Source organism: Megalops cyprinoides, chromosome 9 (genome assembly GCF_013368585.1).
Source record: "Megalops cyprinoides isolate fMegCyp1 chromosome 9, fMegCyp1.pri, whole genome shotgun sequence".
NCBI lineage: Eukaryota > Metazoa > Chordata > Actinopteri > Elopiformes > Megalopidae > Megalops > Megalops cyprinoides.
In genome coordinates, this window is record NC_050591.1 from 30,553,776 (window position 1) to 30,568,733 (window position 14,958).

The window sequence follows — 14,958 nt, forward strand, 5'->3', positions numbered from 1 at the left end:
AGTTTCCTGCCGGCCCTGCACGATGTGGGGGAGAAGCTCCTGGATCCAGTCCAAACCGCCCATGGCTAGCTGCTACCAGACAGGTGCTCCCTTGTTCCCATCAGTACAAAAAAAAGTACGAAAATAAATAACTATACTGATGGGAGTATGATAAGTTGCAAAGCTTTAAACACTTAGAGGTGACCCCTGTGAGCGCAGCCAATGAATAATTCTGATTAAAGTAAGATGAGCCTGTACGCACATCCACGGGCTGTCAGCGGCAGGGAGAAAAATAAAACATAAGGCCTCCGAGTCATCCTTTATTGAAATTCACCCCAGCGTGTTCCACCCATGCCGAAAAAGCAAGGATTAAAGCGGTGTGCGGACAGCCGTTCTTTTCTGTAACAGCGAGCAATTCTAACGCAGACGCGAACATCGTGCACGCAACCGACCTGGGATCTCCACCTCCAGCAGGGACAGCAGCTTGACCAGGAAGATGGGGATCCAGCAGAGGGCGTCGGAGAACACGATGAAGAAGAAGCGCTTGGCCACGGCCACGTCTTTGTGCAGCCGACTGCGCAGGTCGGTGGCGTTGATGCCCGTCTTGTAGATGGAGTAGAACATGCTGGAGTAGGAGACCACGATGACAAGGAAGGCCACCAGGTTGAGCCCTACGCACGCACAGGAAGTGGGTGAGAAATGTGACATCACACAGCCAAATTGCATTATATTACATTATTGTCATTTAGCAGACACTCTTACCTGGAGTGACTCGCATAGCCTACAGTTTTACATGTTATCCATTTATACAGCTGGATATTCACTGAGGCTATTGTGGGTTAGGTACCTTGCCCAAGGATATAGCAGTAGGGACCCAGTGGGGAATCGAACCAGCAACCTTTTGGTTACAAGCCCTGCTCCTTACCACTGTGCTACACAGCAAATGCTTCACTCTCAAAGTAACATTTTTAAAAACAGGGATATATTTAGGGCATATTTATCTGTCTGTGAGCCCCTAAATTAGTTTATGACAAATGCTCGACATGGGGCGTTGGGACTCACCCAGGAATATGCCTGTGGAATAGCCCTTTGCGGTCGGCTTCTCCAGCTGATCTGAGTGCAGCGGGAAGCAGACACCGTTGCGGCCATAGTAGTTCCCGAAGAGCTCGTCGCCGAGCAGGGGCACAGCGGCGATAAGCACGCCCAGGGTCCAGATGGAGGCCAGCATGAGCAGGGTGAGCCGCTTGCCTGGCCGCAGGTGGCTGAAGGGGAAGACGATGACCAGGAACTTCTCCAGGGTCAGGTAGGTGAGCAGCAGGACGGACACCTCCGAGGACAGCATGGCCAGGAAGCCCATGGCGCGGCACTCCATGCTCTCCATCCACAGCTGTGCGTTCCTGTTGTACTTCCCCCGGAACTTCATGTCGTACACCCCCACGAAGAACAGGTACACCCCCATCAGGCAGTCCGCACCTGCGCGAGACAGGAGGAGGGGGCGCATGAAGCAGCTGGGGAATTTACCAGGAGCTTGTGAGTTCAGATCCCCATCTTTCCCGCATTTCACCACTGGCCACTGCATTAATAATATATAAAATGTGAGCTGTACAGATTTCCCCAGTCAAAAAGTGAGTTAAGCAAATAAATAATGAAAGTGAAGGCGGTGGTAGAAAAAAAAGCAGTTGAAGCAATTAGTGGTTTATGTGTTGTGACGGCATTTTGACCTCTGAAAAAAGTGCCAAAACTACCAATTACATTACAATTCAAGCTATTCATTTAAGGGTTGTCAGGTTCATATCACATTCTCACTAACCAACGGACAGCGTTGTTTAAAAAATCCCAGCAATTTACAATTCTGTTTTTTTCCCCTCTTTGTATGTTTTGAGTGACACTAGTTCAAATTGTATTTGTTTGTACACACTCTTGCTAAAGCAGAGACATTTACCCTCCAGTTGTGAAATTTTAATGTGGTGCAGCATTTCGCTCAGGTTCTTCACCAGACAGTTATTTCAGGGACAGAATGAACAATGAGTTGTGTTACAAAAAAGAAGAGTTTTGACCGCGCTTCTCCAGTTCAACAGGTCCAATGAATGGTAATCTCCTGCACTTGGGGTTAGCGTGCGGTAACGAGAAGCCAACGAATTTCAATTCCACCTGCTGTCTGCTTCAGGCAGCGAAGAAGTAACCCCAAGACATATAAAATTAGAATCAAAAGGAATGACAGGCTGGAATATATCACTGCGCAGTTCACAAATGTGATACCTGAAAGTGAAGCTCAGCACAAAAAAAAAAATCAATGAAAGCTTTACTACTGCGAGGCAAAGGTTGCTCAGTTTTCATTCTTTGTGATTTTTTTTTTGTCGCTGTCTGTATGTCTCTCTACTGTTTGCTTGTCGATGGCACCCTGTTGCAGAAAATCAGCCGCAACACTCTGAAAACAAGCCCTCTGTCAAATAAAATGTTAACCGACACCCGAGTTTAGAAACAGAAAACATGCTAAGCGGGCCCTGCAGTCCTCTCACGTTGATCCAAACTGAGCTTCCCTCGCGGTCAGATGGGCATGCCCCTGAAAGCGCACACATAAAGATGATGTGGGGGGGCAGGAACAGGTGGGTGGAGAAGGGGCAGAGGGTTAAATACTGAGGGGGGGTTTTTATACAGAGAAAACCCAAGTCAGGGGAAGGACTGTGACCTGAAGCTAGGCTGCAGACAAACTGACAGCTACTGTCAGCGGATCAGAGACCTGAGGTCACAATGCTAAGTGAAGGCCTGTCTGCTTGGGAGGCTTCGGCACGTGCTAAGGGAGCAGATCGACCCGTCTGTTGGATCAATCATCTCTCGCCCAGGCAATTGCTGTCTGGCTGGTAGTAAACACCAAGCACAGAGGCAATGATACCACACCTGGCACAGTGCAAGTGCGTTTCTATCATGCTGAAGTAACAAAAAAAATCTTGCTGCGTGCTGGGAAAATCGCTACCGGAGTTATGCGGAAGAGATACCATTTTGGGTTTGAGGACATTTCTCGTTTACATGGTAGGCCGTGCCTCAGTTGGCTGTGTGTTTTTGTTTCACACACATCGTCTCTGTTTCCTCACTCCTCTCGCTCAACAGGAAATGTCCACACTAATGAATGCTGTCTATACAGGTCTGCCAGGAAGTTCTGTGCCATACTAGTAGGTGGAAGCGTCAATGAAGCAATTTCTGCTTTTCCGTTTGGATATCATTCCCCCGTTTTAACCACAAGTCAGTGTTATTGCTCTTCCATACTGGAGTTACTGAACTGCAGAGGTGCTGCCAATTTGTCTGCTTAACAGTGGATGGGGGCGGCTCTACTCAATCGGGGTCAAACTAAATCGACTTCTCGTCACTGAAGCTTGTGACTACAGAGGCAGCACCTTGCTACAGCACCCATTGACCTGTGATGGAGTATTCCGACATACATACACCCTCACACCAGAGGGGGGCACTATGCACATCCCAGACTCACTCACATACACCGCAATCCAGAGGGTGGAGATATGCACAGCCTAGCCTCACTCACATCCACCCCCAAACCAGCAGGTGGCAGTACTTATAGCTTAGCCGCACTCACATGCACCCCCACACCAGAGGGTGGCAGTACTCATACCCTAGCTTCACTCTCATAAACCCCCACACCAGAGGGTGGCAGTACTCATACCCTAGCTTCACTCACATACACCCCCACACCAGAGGGTGGCAGTACTCATACCCTAGCTTCACTCACATGCACCCCCACACCAGAGGGTGGCAGTACTCATACCCTAGCTTCACTCACATGCACCCCCACACCAGAGGGTGGCAGTACTCATACCCTAGCTGCACTCACATGCACCCCCACACCAGAGGGTGGCAGTACTCATACCCTAGCTGCACTCACATGCACCCCCACACCAGCAGGTGGCAGTACTCACAGCACAGGACCTTGATGCACATGGCATGTAGGCTGTTCTCCGCCCGGATGACGGTGCGCATGCCGATGACGAAGATGTTCCCGAAGCAGGTGATGAAGGCCATCACCCACACGGACACCCGCAGGACCATGTTGGCCAGCAGGTCCTCGAAGGACGAGATCCCGTCCGAGTTAGGCTTGCACTTGCGCACGTGAGGCGCATAGGAGCAGTACTGAAACTTCTTGAAATATCTGAAATTGCAAAAAAAAAAAAATCACAACTGTCATCGCACAACAGAAAATGACAGGTAAGCTATTTCATTAGGACGAGGAAATGACAAAGGAAATTGCACCCAAGGAGGAGACTAAGGTATATTCAGTATCCATTTGTGTAGCATTGTATGTGCTGTCAGAATAAAAGTTTTGCTTTTCAGTCGGTTCAATTGGAACAGTGGACAGACCAATTACGTTGTAGCTAACATTTTCATTCTCAGGAAAGTATACCTTTTCAGCAGTATGTCATTATACCTCTGGTAAGCTAGGGGTGAAAGTAGAGAAAGGGCTTTTGCCATTAAAATTATGATCAATAAAGCAACAGGTACTGAAGGTGGACACAGGTACTGGGGCAGCAGCGTGGTACAGTGATAAGGAGCAGGGCTCCAAGCCCAAAGGTTGCTGGCTCAGCTCCCTGTTTGGGTACCATCAGTGCACCGGTGAGGTGCCCAAACCTAAAACTGCCACTATAAATATCCAGCTGTATATATGCACCACATGTAAGGAATGTAACCTATGTAAATTGCTCTGGATAACAGCATCTGCTAGGCAAATGTATGTAAATGTAAATCTAAACTCATAACAGCTGTACTGCGCTTTTGTTGCAAGATGCAACCCTTGCTCATTTCGCACCAAAACATTACTGATACAGTAATGTTTGTTGTCTTTTTCATGGATCCACCCATTTTATCCATATTTCTAAGTGTAAACAAGTAAGAAATGACCAACAGACAGTTCAACAATTTATGTTGGTTAGTTTCAGCACATAGTGGGACTGTATAATAAATACATAATCATAACACCAACTCTTCTCATTTCCTTCTCATTTTGTTATACCCTTTTTCTGTGTGTTACCTACATGTAGGAGAGGTTCTTCATCGGCCTAAACATTCGCATATGAATGCCTGGGATCTCAATACCTTCCAGGCCCCTGAATCAAAAAAAAAACAAAAAAAAAAACAACATTTATTTAGCGTTCCTATATTAGTATTCCTCATTTCACTGGGGCCGATGAGCCAATGCATCACCTTCCTGCGTCTGATTCCAATTCATCAACCCCGTGCCAAACCACCGGGAAGCCCTGCCTGATATGAGTGCCGGCTGATGCCAGCTGTTTGTTTTTGCTCATTTGTGATCTCCACTCCCGCAGATGACACGGCCGCACTCCATTAATTCAGCTCATCGGAAAGCAAATCCCGAGCACACCAGCCTTTCAAAATAAGAGCGGTGTCAAGCACGGGGGGGGGTTGGAGGGAGGTTGGGGGGTAATCATTTGCTTGTTGAAAAACACCCCAGGCAGGTTCCAAAACGATGTGTACGCTCTCAAAAATTTAGCAGGGATCTACAAGGCTTTCCCGTTCTATTTCTTTTGGTGTAGGGGGTGAAACTGCAGTTATTAAATGGCTGTTAGAAGAGCAGTGTTTACAGAAGAGAGAGGAAATATACAAGCAGCATCTGATTTTGTTTTACTCACAAGGACTGGAGCTGGATGAGGTGATCGAACTGACCCTGGTGGATACGGACCAAAGGATTGTTGGATACGTTTCTGAAGTGAAACAGTTATTCCCACAATCAATTATTCCCACAGCTGTGAAGGCGTTGGAAAAAATCTTTATTAATAAACCCTCTTCTGATGACAAGGTGGTGTACTATACTGTAGAAACCCAGGTGTATACAATGACGCACTTGCATTTCCTGTTTTATCGATGATGTATGTGTGCTATGTTGATAAAAATACCCATTACTGCTTTTTTTAAAATCTAGCAAAGTTGTGAGAGGGAACCGAAGAAGATTTATTTATCAGTTATATGTGTGGGTTGTTCTGTTCTCCCTGTACCTAAATAAACTCTTGTTCAAACGCTTCCCAAAAACGCGATGTTACAACTCCTGCTCATAACACTGTGTCTGCTGCAAAACAAGATTCAATTCCCAGTTCATGATGGGGTTTCCAGGAATGCAGTGTGTCATAAAAAGGGGACCAACTATATTAATAAGAGAAGCTTGAGACTCACAGTATCTTCAAAGACTTTAAACCTTTGAATATATTGTATGGCAGCTCTGTAATCCTGTTGCTTGACAAGTCTCTAAAAAAAAAAAAGACAGCACACAAATGAAAAGTGATTCAGGCTTTGTCCCTGGAACACAAGTCTCATAACAAACAATGGGAAAAACACAAAGCCAACAAACAGTCGCATGGGCTGTCATGTCTGCAGAATTTTGTTCATTCTGAGCAGAGAGGTAGAGGGTGAAAGAGAGAAAAAAGAAAGAAAGAGCAAGAGTAGAGGGAGAAATCTCCCACTCTATATCCTTCCCTACACTTATCACTGACAAAAGTAAACCTCCATTAAGAAGGTCAAATCTGTACAGATGCATCAATTCGACAATAGAGAAAGCGACTCATTCTTACTACATCTGAGATAAGCAGAGGGGGACAAAATCTCTTAAGACTGTGCTCACAGTTGTAGCACCAGTTTCAATACAGGGTGGTAGCTTATTTATCATGTCCAAGATGCAGTATTTCTTAACCATATTCAACAATGAGCACTGAGAGTACAAAAACAAAGCACAGAAAGAGATCTAATTACTGGACATTTCAAATCAACTGCACACCATATAATGCACCTCAAGAGTTTAATGTTACTTTGAGACACTTGTTACCCTATCCCACTCAAGTGCACAAAGGCATACATTCATCTCACCACAGGGTCTTAAGCAAGATCTTAAGCAAGATAACAGGTTGCTCAGTCAATATAATTTTACAGGCATAAAAATAGTACCTGTAGCACCATGAAGCAGCTAGTTTCCCTCTAGTTTCAGTGACATTTGGCCTTATTATATCACCGCACTGAACAGAAAGCGGCTGCTATTTTATGAGAACATGGGAATTACATTGTATTTGCCATCTGCAGATGGAATTAAGATGTTTCTGTGTGTCAAACAAGCTGCCGCTTTTAAATCTTGATATAGACGATCTATGATATAGATCTCTAAATATTAAATCTTGAATTACTCTAAAACCATACAGGGATTGACACCAACATTGTTTCCTTAGAGATCTATTATCTCCCCAAAGGAAATGTAAAGCAGGCATTACTTACAGTTCTCCCAATATCCTAAGGGACTGGAAGGTGTTTCCTGGAAGAAAATCAATGTGATTGGCACGCAGTGATCTGAAAACAATGGTGAAGAGAGATTGTGTTAAGAAAATAAAAATAACAGCACAGTTGATGTTTTACCACTTGTACATCACAGCACTGAATCAGTGTGCTTCAAACAAAGTGTTCAGGAAGTAGATTCCGCAACACCCAGGAGAAATATTATTACAAGATGAACAGACTCAGTAAGAATAGAATATAATTAAAGTCAACATGGACTGTACAGCAACTTCTCTTTCTGCTAGAGAGATAGAGACTACAAACAGTATGGACTGTGTTGGCTCTTGGTGAATTGATGTTCTCGCAGGCTAACTAATAAACTGTTACACAAAGAACTTCAGTCTGGAGCGTGGTCGAAGATGAGGTAGAAACAGGTTTTATTGATGGTCTTCAATACAGCAAGACTTCATACATGAAGGTCGGCTTCAGGTACTACACGCACTAAGTCTCACTTAGAGTCTTAAGCCTTGCACACTCGTCCTCACGCTCAGTCTGTCTCTAGTGCGGCTAGGTAATTCTCGCACCCACACCTAGATATATGTACACGACTCTGGTCCGTGCCACGTTGTTGTTGCGTTGCTTCTGTACTAAACAAAGAACAAAGAACATCTTATACCATCCCTGAGCTGTCCAGAGTGGTTAATTATAACTGTCCTTGCATCGCCTAGAGTCTGGCGCCTAATTGGAAAAACATTGCTTCTGAAGGTATCTCTAGATTGATAAGGAGTACACTCTGACCCAACTCCTCTTTGTCACAGACACTGACAAGGGAGGCAGAGTGGGAGAAAGTTCAGCCGGGTAGAGAACCCCTATATCACCTAAGAACAAAACCTTTATTATAAAAGAAGCTTCTAGGAACTGAGGTACCTTGGTTGTGCTGATCATCCCAAATGGTTAAACATGTCATGACTAACCTAATACTGAACTACAGCTACATGAGTGATTTCTACAGCTATATGAGTGCTCGAAATCATAGGCCTCACCGTTGGGACGGCCTTGTGCCACGTACACACTTTCAGTGTGCCTTGTGTGCATGATTAGTTCAACATAGCAGCATCTCTTGGAAAGTAGGCCACAGGTCACAACTCCGTGAGCGGCCTAAAAACTACACAGTCACATTATACACTGTGCATACTAATTCTACCAAACTAATCAGTCTACCAATATAATGAGCACTAAATAATCACCACTATTCTTCAGTCCCCCGTCTGATCATTCCCAAACTCATCAATGATCACAAAAAAGGAAAGTGATTATATGTGATAGATAAAGTGATTATATATATAAGCGAAGCGAATCTTATACTCTCAAGAGCATAGGCATCTTGCGTTTCTAGCATTAATAAAAGGAAAGGAAAGCTAATAGAAAAACGAAGTCTCAGTCAAGTTCAACGTCGTTGTCATCTGGGCCACACGTGCAGGTGTCATAGCTCTGCTGACCAAGCAGGTTACACCCTTAAAAAACAAACATATGCCCAAAATCAAAACAATAAAAGGTGTCACAATCTGAATGATCTGGGGTACCAATTCTCCCGCCCAAGATCCTAACCATGTCTCCCAGCTCCACTTCTGAGATGCTTTTAAGTGGGCCACTTGCTCGTAAATGTCTTGTACATATGTGGTGACATTAACAAACGCATCTGGTACATACGTGCAACATTCTTGTTTCAAAACTGCACATGTTCCGCCTTTATCTGCCAGAATAATGTCTAAGGCTATGCGGTTTTGCAACGTCATTTGACGCACTGAATGTAGCTCCTGATTTATCAGTGTCAATGCTCCTGCTGTATCATTAGCAATTTTGTCTAAGGCAAAAGCCATCTGCCTAATCTCATCTAATGCGACAGTAATACCATAAGTTGGAACTAATGAAGCAAAGAAACGTTGAGTTGGGGTAGCAACAGTTTCTGTGCTGTGGAACACGTCCCTCTTACCTCTATGCTTGATGTTAACCATACGCATAGCTGGTACTACATATGCCGTATAGCACGATCCTGACCATTCAGCAGGCAAATATGAATAAGCATGCTTCCCACAAACATACATTGTCCCATTTGGAGCGGCTTTGTCTTCAGCTCCTAAATTTGGCATTAAAACGAACAAGGATATTACAGCAAAATGTCCATGCCAATGCATCGCTTCCCATGGTCTTAAAGTAGAAAGACTATAGTTACATGAACTTCGTCCCAAAAACATACCCGTACCATTGTTTTCCCAACATAACATACCCTCAGGCGCATAACTCAATTTCACTCGCTCTGGGGGGCTTGATGGAATTGGTCGTGTATAGAAGGTCACGTTTCCCTCAAAGAAGGGGCTTTGTGTGTCATTATATGCTGTAGCATAGTCGGCTAATGTGAATGGAACTGATACGTATGGATATGTGTTAGAAGATGTTGGCAATAACCCACACACCCAACATGAATCTTGTCCCTTTGCCCTAGCATAGCTGTGTGCCATGGCTAGAAATGTGTTATCCCTGTGCGTATCATGATGACTGTCATAATGTGCTTGAACTTTCAAAAACAACACAAACACCACAACAAACCACATATTCATCATAGATGTTATCACACAGAATGTCAATATATCAGTTCATAGATGATCTTGAACGATGTTCCCAAAGATTCTGTCGTCGTCCCTCAGGCACTCTCGATGACAAACGAGGCGATGTCGCAGCTCAGGAGGAGGGTCACTCGATCCACAGGTTGATCCAGGCCAGCTCCTGTAACCTCTGACTGCCCAGGACTCAGAACCCTGAAAGATACACAAACACACAAACACACAGGAAAACGACCAACACATCATAGCCGTAATGACATTTTAAGCGTCCTAACTAACTGTCAATTCCAGTAATTCCACTACTTTCCCCCGTCTGGCCCTCCAGCAGGGTCGTAACACAATGAGAAGTATTAACATGAAACAGCATGAAACATGTCATTTCATGTTTTCTTCGTCTTTAGGTAACCCCTGGAACATACTGCCTCCAGTTCTACCCTCCGACTCTTCCCATAGCGCTGCTGTTGTACTCTCCCTATTCTTTTGGGGGCTCAGCTAATTTACAATGACTTGCATGAATCCATTTCTGCTTCCCCTGCACCTTGACTGCAGCGTCTGTCACCAATAACACCTGATAGGGTCCCTCCCATTTCGCTTCCAATGGTAACCTTTGGGGCTTGTGAACCATGACCCATTGACCAGGTACTAAAGAATGTCCCCCGTCAGGTGGCTGTTTCCACGCCTCCACCACCTGCTGGGCAGCTGTTCGAACTGCTTCAGTCAATTCAGTGCAATAAGAAATCAATTCCAATTCGTCAATTCATTGGCGCACATACGTAAGGTCCGTCGTTCCGTTGTTCAATTGCCGCTGCGAGGGGTTGCATGGAGGGGACTACTCGTGTCCCAGAAACAACTCCAAGAGTTCCCTCTGCTTCTCTTCACTCAGGTTCTTGAATTCCCGAACCAAGTTGTCTTCAGCATCCTTACGTTGTGGACCGTTGCCTTTTCGGTTTCCCGTGCGGCATTCTCTAGCCCAATGTCCGTACTTCCCACACTTCCTGCAGGCTCCTGTCTTGCCCTTCTGATTCTTCTGCTTCTGTGCAGCCACATTGCGGATCTTGCATTCAAGATCTGTTTCCACTCTTCTTGCTGCTGTCACCAGGTCTTCAAATGTTGTGCGGTTATCTTCCCATCCAGGCGTGCTCAACTTGACCGCCTTCCGCACTTCAGGTAACAGGCCTTGCATGAATGTTGCCTTCAGTGGGCCATTCGCATTCCCTCCGATGTTCCGTTCATTGAGGCCTTCTATTCCAGAATGTCTCAGGAACAGCTTGGAAAACCGGTCTGAGTAGTCATCAATTGCTTCTCCGGCTTTCTGGATGCAGGCAGCAATTTTTCCCCAATCTGTTGTTGCTCTTGTAGCTCGTTGGATCCACAGACGAATTGCTTCCCAGGCATTACCCAAATTCTGTCTATCATCTCCCAATGCTGTTTCAACTTCATGAGTCACTCTAGCGATTTCAGCAGTGTTAAGCACTGTACACAGTAACTGAAGGCCATCACTGGGATGCAGGCGATAGATGTGACGCAAACGCTCAATTGTTGTCCAAGTCTCCATCCCTGCCTTGCGTGGATGCTGCAGGCCTTTGGACCACTTATCAATTTCTTCTGGCTTGCATGCTTTGTGAGCGTAGATCATCTGATCCCCGTGCCTTTTCACCACTAGGGGCCTTAAGCGCCTTTCACTGTTGGGCTCAGAATCATCTGCAACAACCGTGCTTTCCTCGTCATCATCACTAGAGGCGCCCATTGCCATTGCTCTGAATGCATATCGTCTTTCAAACTGAACTGCTTCCTCCATTTCCGCATACGGGTAGACACTGTAGGGAGGAGCAGTGGGGCAGGCGTGAGCTCCCCTTTCAACTGTAGCTCCGCCCCTGCAGTAGGGCTCCTGCTCCTTCCCATTTTCTCTCAGTCTGCCTCTGAGCTCCGACAGCTCCTCTTCTAGCCTCTTGCATTTCACATTCTTTTCTCTTATCTCCTCAGCCAACGCCCTGACATTTTCTTTCTCGTGACTCAATTGCCTCTCAGACTCCGAAATTACTTGCTTTTCGTATCTTTTCCGCAATTGACCCAACACCACCAAAGTTAATGGCACTCTTTCTTTTTCAGGCACACGTTGCGACTTTCCCCAAGCTTTCTTAACATCATCAATTGGCCACACACCACCAGATTCAAGCTCAATCCCATACTTTTGCTCAATCTCTTTTTCAACTTGTTCCAATTTAAAAGTGGACCGCAAATACGCCGTACTCATTGCCACCATTGTCTCAAAATCAACATCGGGCGCAGCTCTCCCACCCTTCTCAGTAGTAGGAATCTGCTCCGTTTTGTCAGCACCAGGTTCAGAGTTTCCCTGAGCACCCGCCATTATCATTAATCTCAGGCTGTTGTCACACCAGTGCTAGTTCTCTCACTAGGAAAACTCAGATGTCTTTTACACACTACTCTCCTCCTCCCGGAGAGTTTCACTCCGTCGGTTGTTTGAATAGAGCTCTTTATCCAAACACCGTAAACCACAAGATATATACACACACACTCACTCGCTCACTGTCGACAGTACAAAAACACATAAAACAAATAAAACACATCAACGTCTAGACAGCTCTTCCGTTCCCTGACGGGCTTCTACAGATCTATTTCAAACTGTAGGAATATCGCGATCTTCCGTGACAAGGCACGTGCATCCACGAATTCAAACGTACACATACAAATGCCAATTTTCCACCAGTGTACCCTTACTCGTAGGATATCCGCTATAGCGCTCTCCCAAAGGAGCTATGCATTTAACCGGTCACTACAGACTCTTTTTCTCTGCAGTCAAGGTGCACCACACACTTTGCAGTTTGCAAATTTTCTTTCACCCTCGTGTACACATCAAACATACAATGATTACAGCTCTCTCATTGTAGGCACGTATCTTCACAGTTCTTTGTCTAACTGTTAGCCTTTACTTATAGTGTTACATGTACTCTGTAAATGTCTCGGTTCTTTCTGGAACCCAGCAAGGTAAGGAAAGGGGCTCACCAATTGTTAGAGAAGATCAACAGATGTTGAAAGCGCGCAAGTGTCTTCTCTTCACTTTCTGGCAGGATCTCTCCTTTTCCTCGTGGATCCGGGTCACGGCACCAAGTTGTTGGCTCTTGGTGAATTGATGTTCTCGCAGGCTAACTAATAAACTGTTACACAAAGAACTTCAGTCTGGAGCGTGGTCGAAGATGAGGTAGAAACAGGTTTTATTGATGGTCTTCAATACAGCAAGACTTCATACATGAAGGTCGGCTTCAGGTACTACACGCACTAAGTCTCACTTAGAGTCTTAAGCCTTGCACACTCGTCCTCACGCTCAGTCTGTCTCTAGTGCGGCTAGGTAATTCTCGCACCCACACCTAGATATATGTACACGACTCTGGTCCGTGCCACGTTGTTGTTGCGTTGCTTCTGTACTAAACAAAGAACAAAGAACATCTTATACCATCCCTGAGCTGTCCAGAGTGGTTAATTATAACTGTCCTTGCATCGCCTAGAGTCTGGCGCCTAATTGGAAAAACATTGCTTCTGAAGGTATCTCTAGATTGATAAGGAGTACACTCTGACCCAACTCCTCTTTGTCACAGACACTGACAAGGGAGGCAGAGTGGGAGAAAGTTCAGCCGGGTAGAGAACCCCTATATCACCTAAGAACAAAACCTTTATTATAAAAGAAGCTTCTAGGAACTGAGGTACCTTGGTTGTGCTGATCATCCCAAATGGTTAAACATGTCATGACTAACCTAATACTGAACTACAGCTACATGAGTGATTTCTACAGCTATATGAGTGCTCGAAATCATAGGCCTCACCGTTGGGACGGCCTTGTGCCACGTACACACTTTCAGTGTGCCTTGTGTGCATGATTAGTTCAACATAGCAGCATCTCTTGGAAAGTAGGCCACAGGTCACAACTCCGTGAGCGGCCTAAAAACTACACAGTCACATTATACACTGTGCATACTAATTCTACCAAACTAATCAGTCTACCAATATAATGAGCACTAAATAATCACCACTATTCTTCAACTGTGAGGCTAACACAGAGATGCGTGGCAAACCATTACAGGCAAGAGAGATTATAATACTGAGCAACACTCCACGCATGTTCTATATGTTTTCTTGCCATCATTTTTTTCTAGAGGTGGGGTGTCAAACTTGGAAGGTAGAGTGTGTGCTAGTTTTTGATATTTTTGTTATATTTTTCAGGTCTATATGTCCCAGCACATGCTACAAGAGTAGTGCAGATATGCAATGCGCAGCTATGCAGCTCTCCAAAATGTTAAGAAGATAAACCTAGAAGCTTGATTGGGAGATTGGGTTAATCCAAAAATTTTGATAAACTATTACAGTAATTATACTCCAAAAATACAGCATGCACCTATCTATTCAATGGCAATGAGCAATTGACATTGCTGGTCTTTACATCTAGAAAATGTCCTACCACTATTTCCCATGACAGCTATGCCCAGTACAACATGCATCACATCACATCCTATAATGGTTATTATGTAAATAGTAGGCTGGCATTTTCAGTTCATGTCTGGTGTAAACACACTGCGGACAGTGAGGAATGCTTGCACCCCTATTCCCGCATGACCTCTTTTTTCTAATATTGTATTTTTCAGGTCTAATATGTTGGTGAAAATTTGCCCTGTGCTCAGTTAAAAATGAAATCTCTCCTATCATGTTAGAGTTCATCTGCCCTTGGGGGTAAAAGGTCTCTGCCGGCAAATTCATGTATGTGTCAATGTTTGTGAAAGACTGAAGTTCACAGTTCACGGAGCAATACGAAGATTTCATGGAATGAGTGGTTTCAGTGCTTCCTGACAGAAGTCTTCTATATCACTCTAACAGGGCACTACACACAAGGTTTCTGGACTTGTTTGTGAACAGAGGAATGGGGTCTCGTTTACTCTTGGGAAATGAAAGAGTCTGGCTGATATCACTCCTGAGTTAGAGCTTACTGCCAGGTGGATGTGAAATCCCTCTCTCTGTAAATATATAGTAACCTTCAAACACCGGTTTAATCCGCCTTAGCCTGGTTCACAGTCTA

The 14,958-nt window shown here is 44.9% G+C and overlaps 1 protein-coding gene across 1 annotated transcript in view; it reads right to left on the minus strand.

Annotated features, from left to right (window-relative positions):
• The window catches only part of LOC118783040 (relaxin receptor 2-like), a 41,625-nt gene that overhangs the window by 2,502 nt on the left and 24,165 nt on the right, over positions 1-14,958 (minus strand). Inside the window, exons 11-17 of the mRNA XM_036536703.1 lie at positions 7,258-7,329; positions 6,172-6,243; positions 5,634-5,705; positions 5,019-5,090; positions 3,909-4,138; positions 1,042-1,452; positions 432-650 (exon numbers count right to left, since the gene is read on the minus strand). Of these exons, the coding sequence (XP_036392596.1) occupies positions 432-650; positions 1,042-1,452; positions 3,909-4,138; positions 5,019-5,090; positions 5,634-5,705; positions 6,172-6,243; positions 7,258-7,329 (1,148 nt within the window). The remainder of the gene's footprint in view (positions 1-431; positions 651-1,041; positions 1,453-3,908; positions 4,139-5,018; positions 5,091-5,633; positions 5,706-6,171; positions 6,244-7,257; positions 7,330-14,958) is intronic.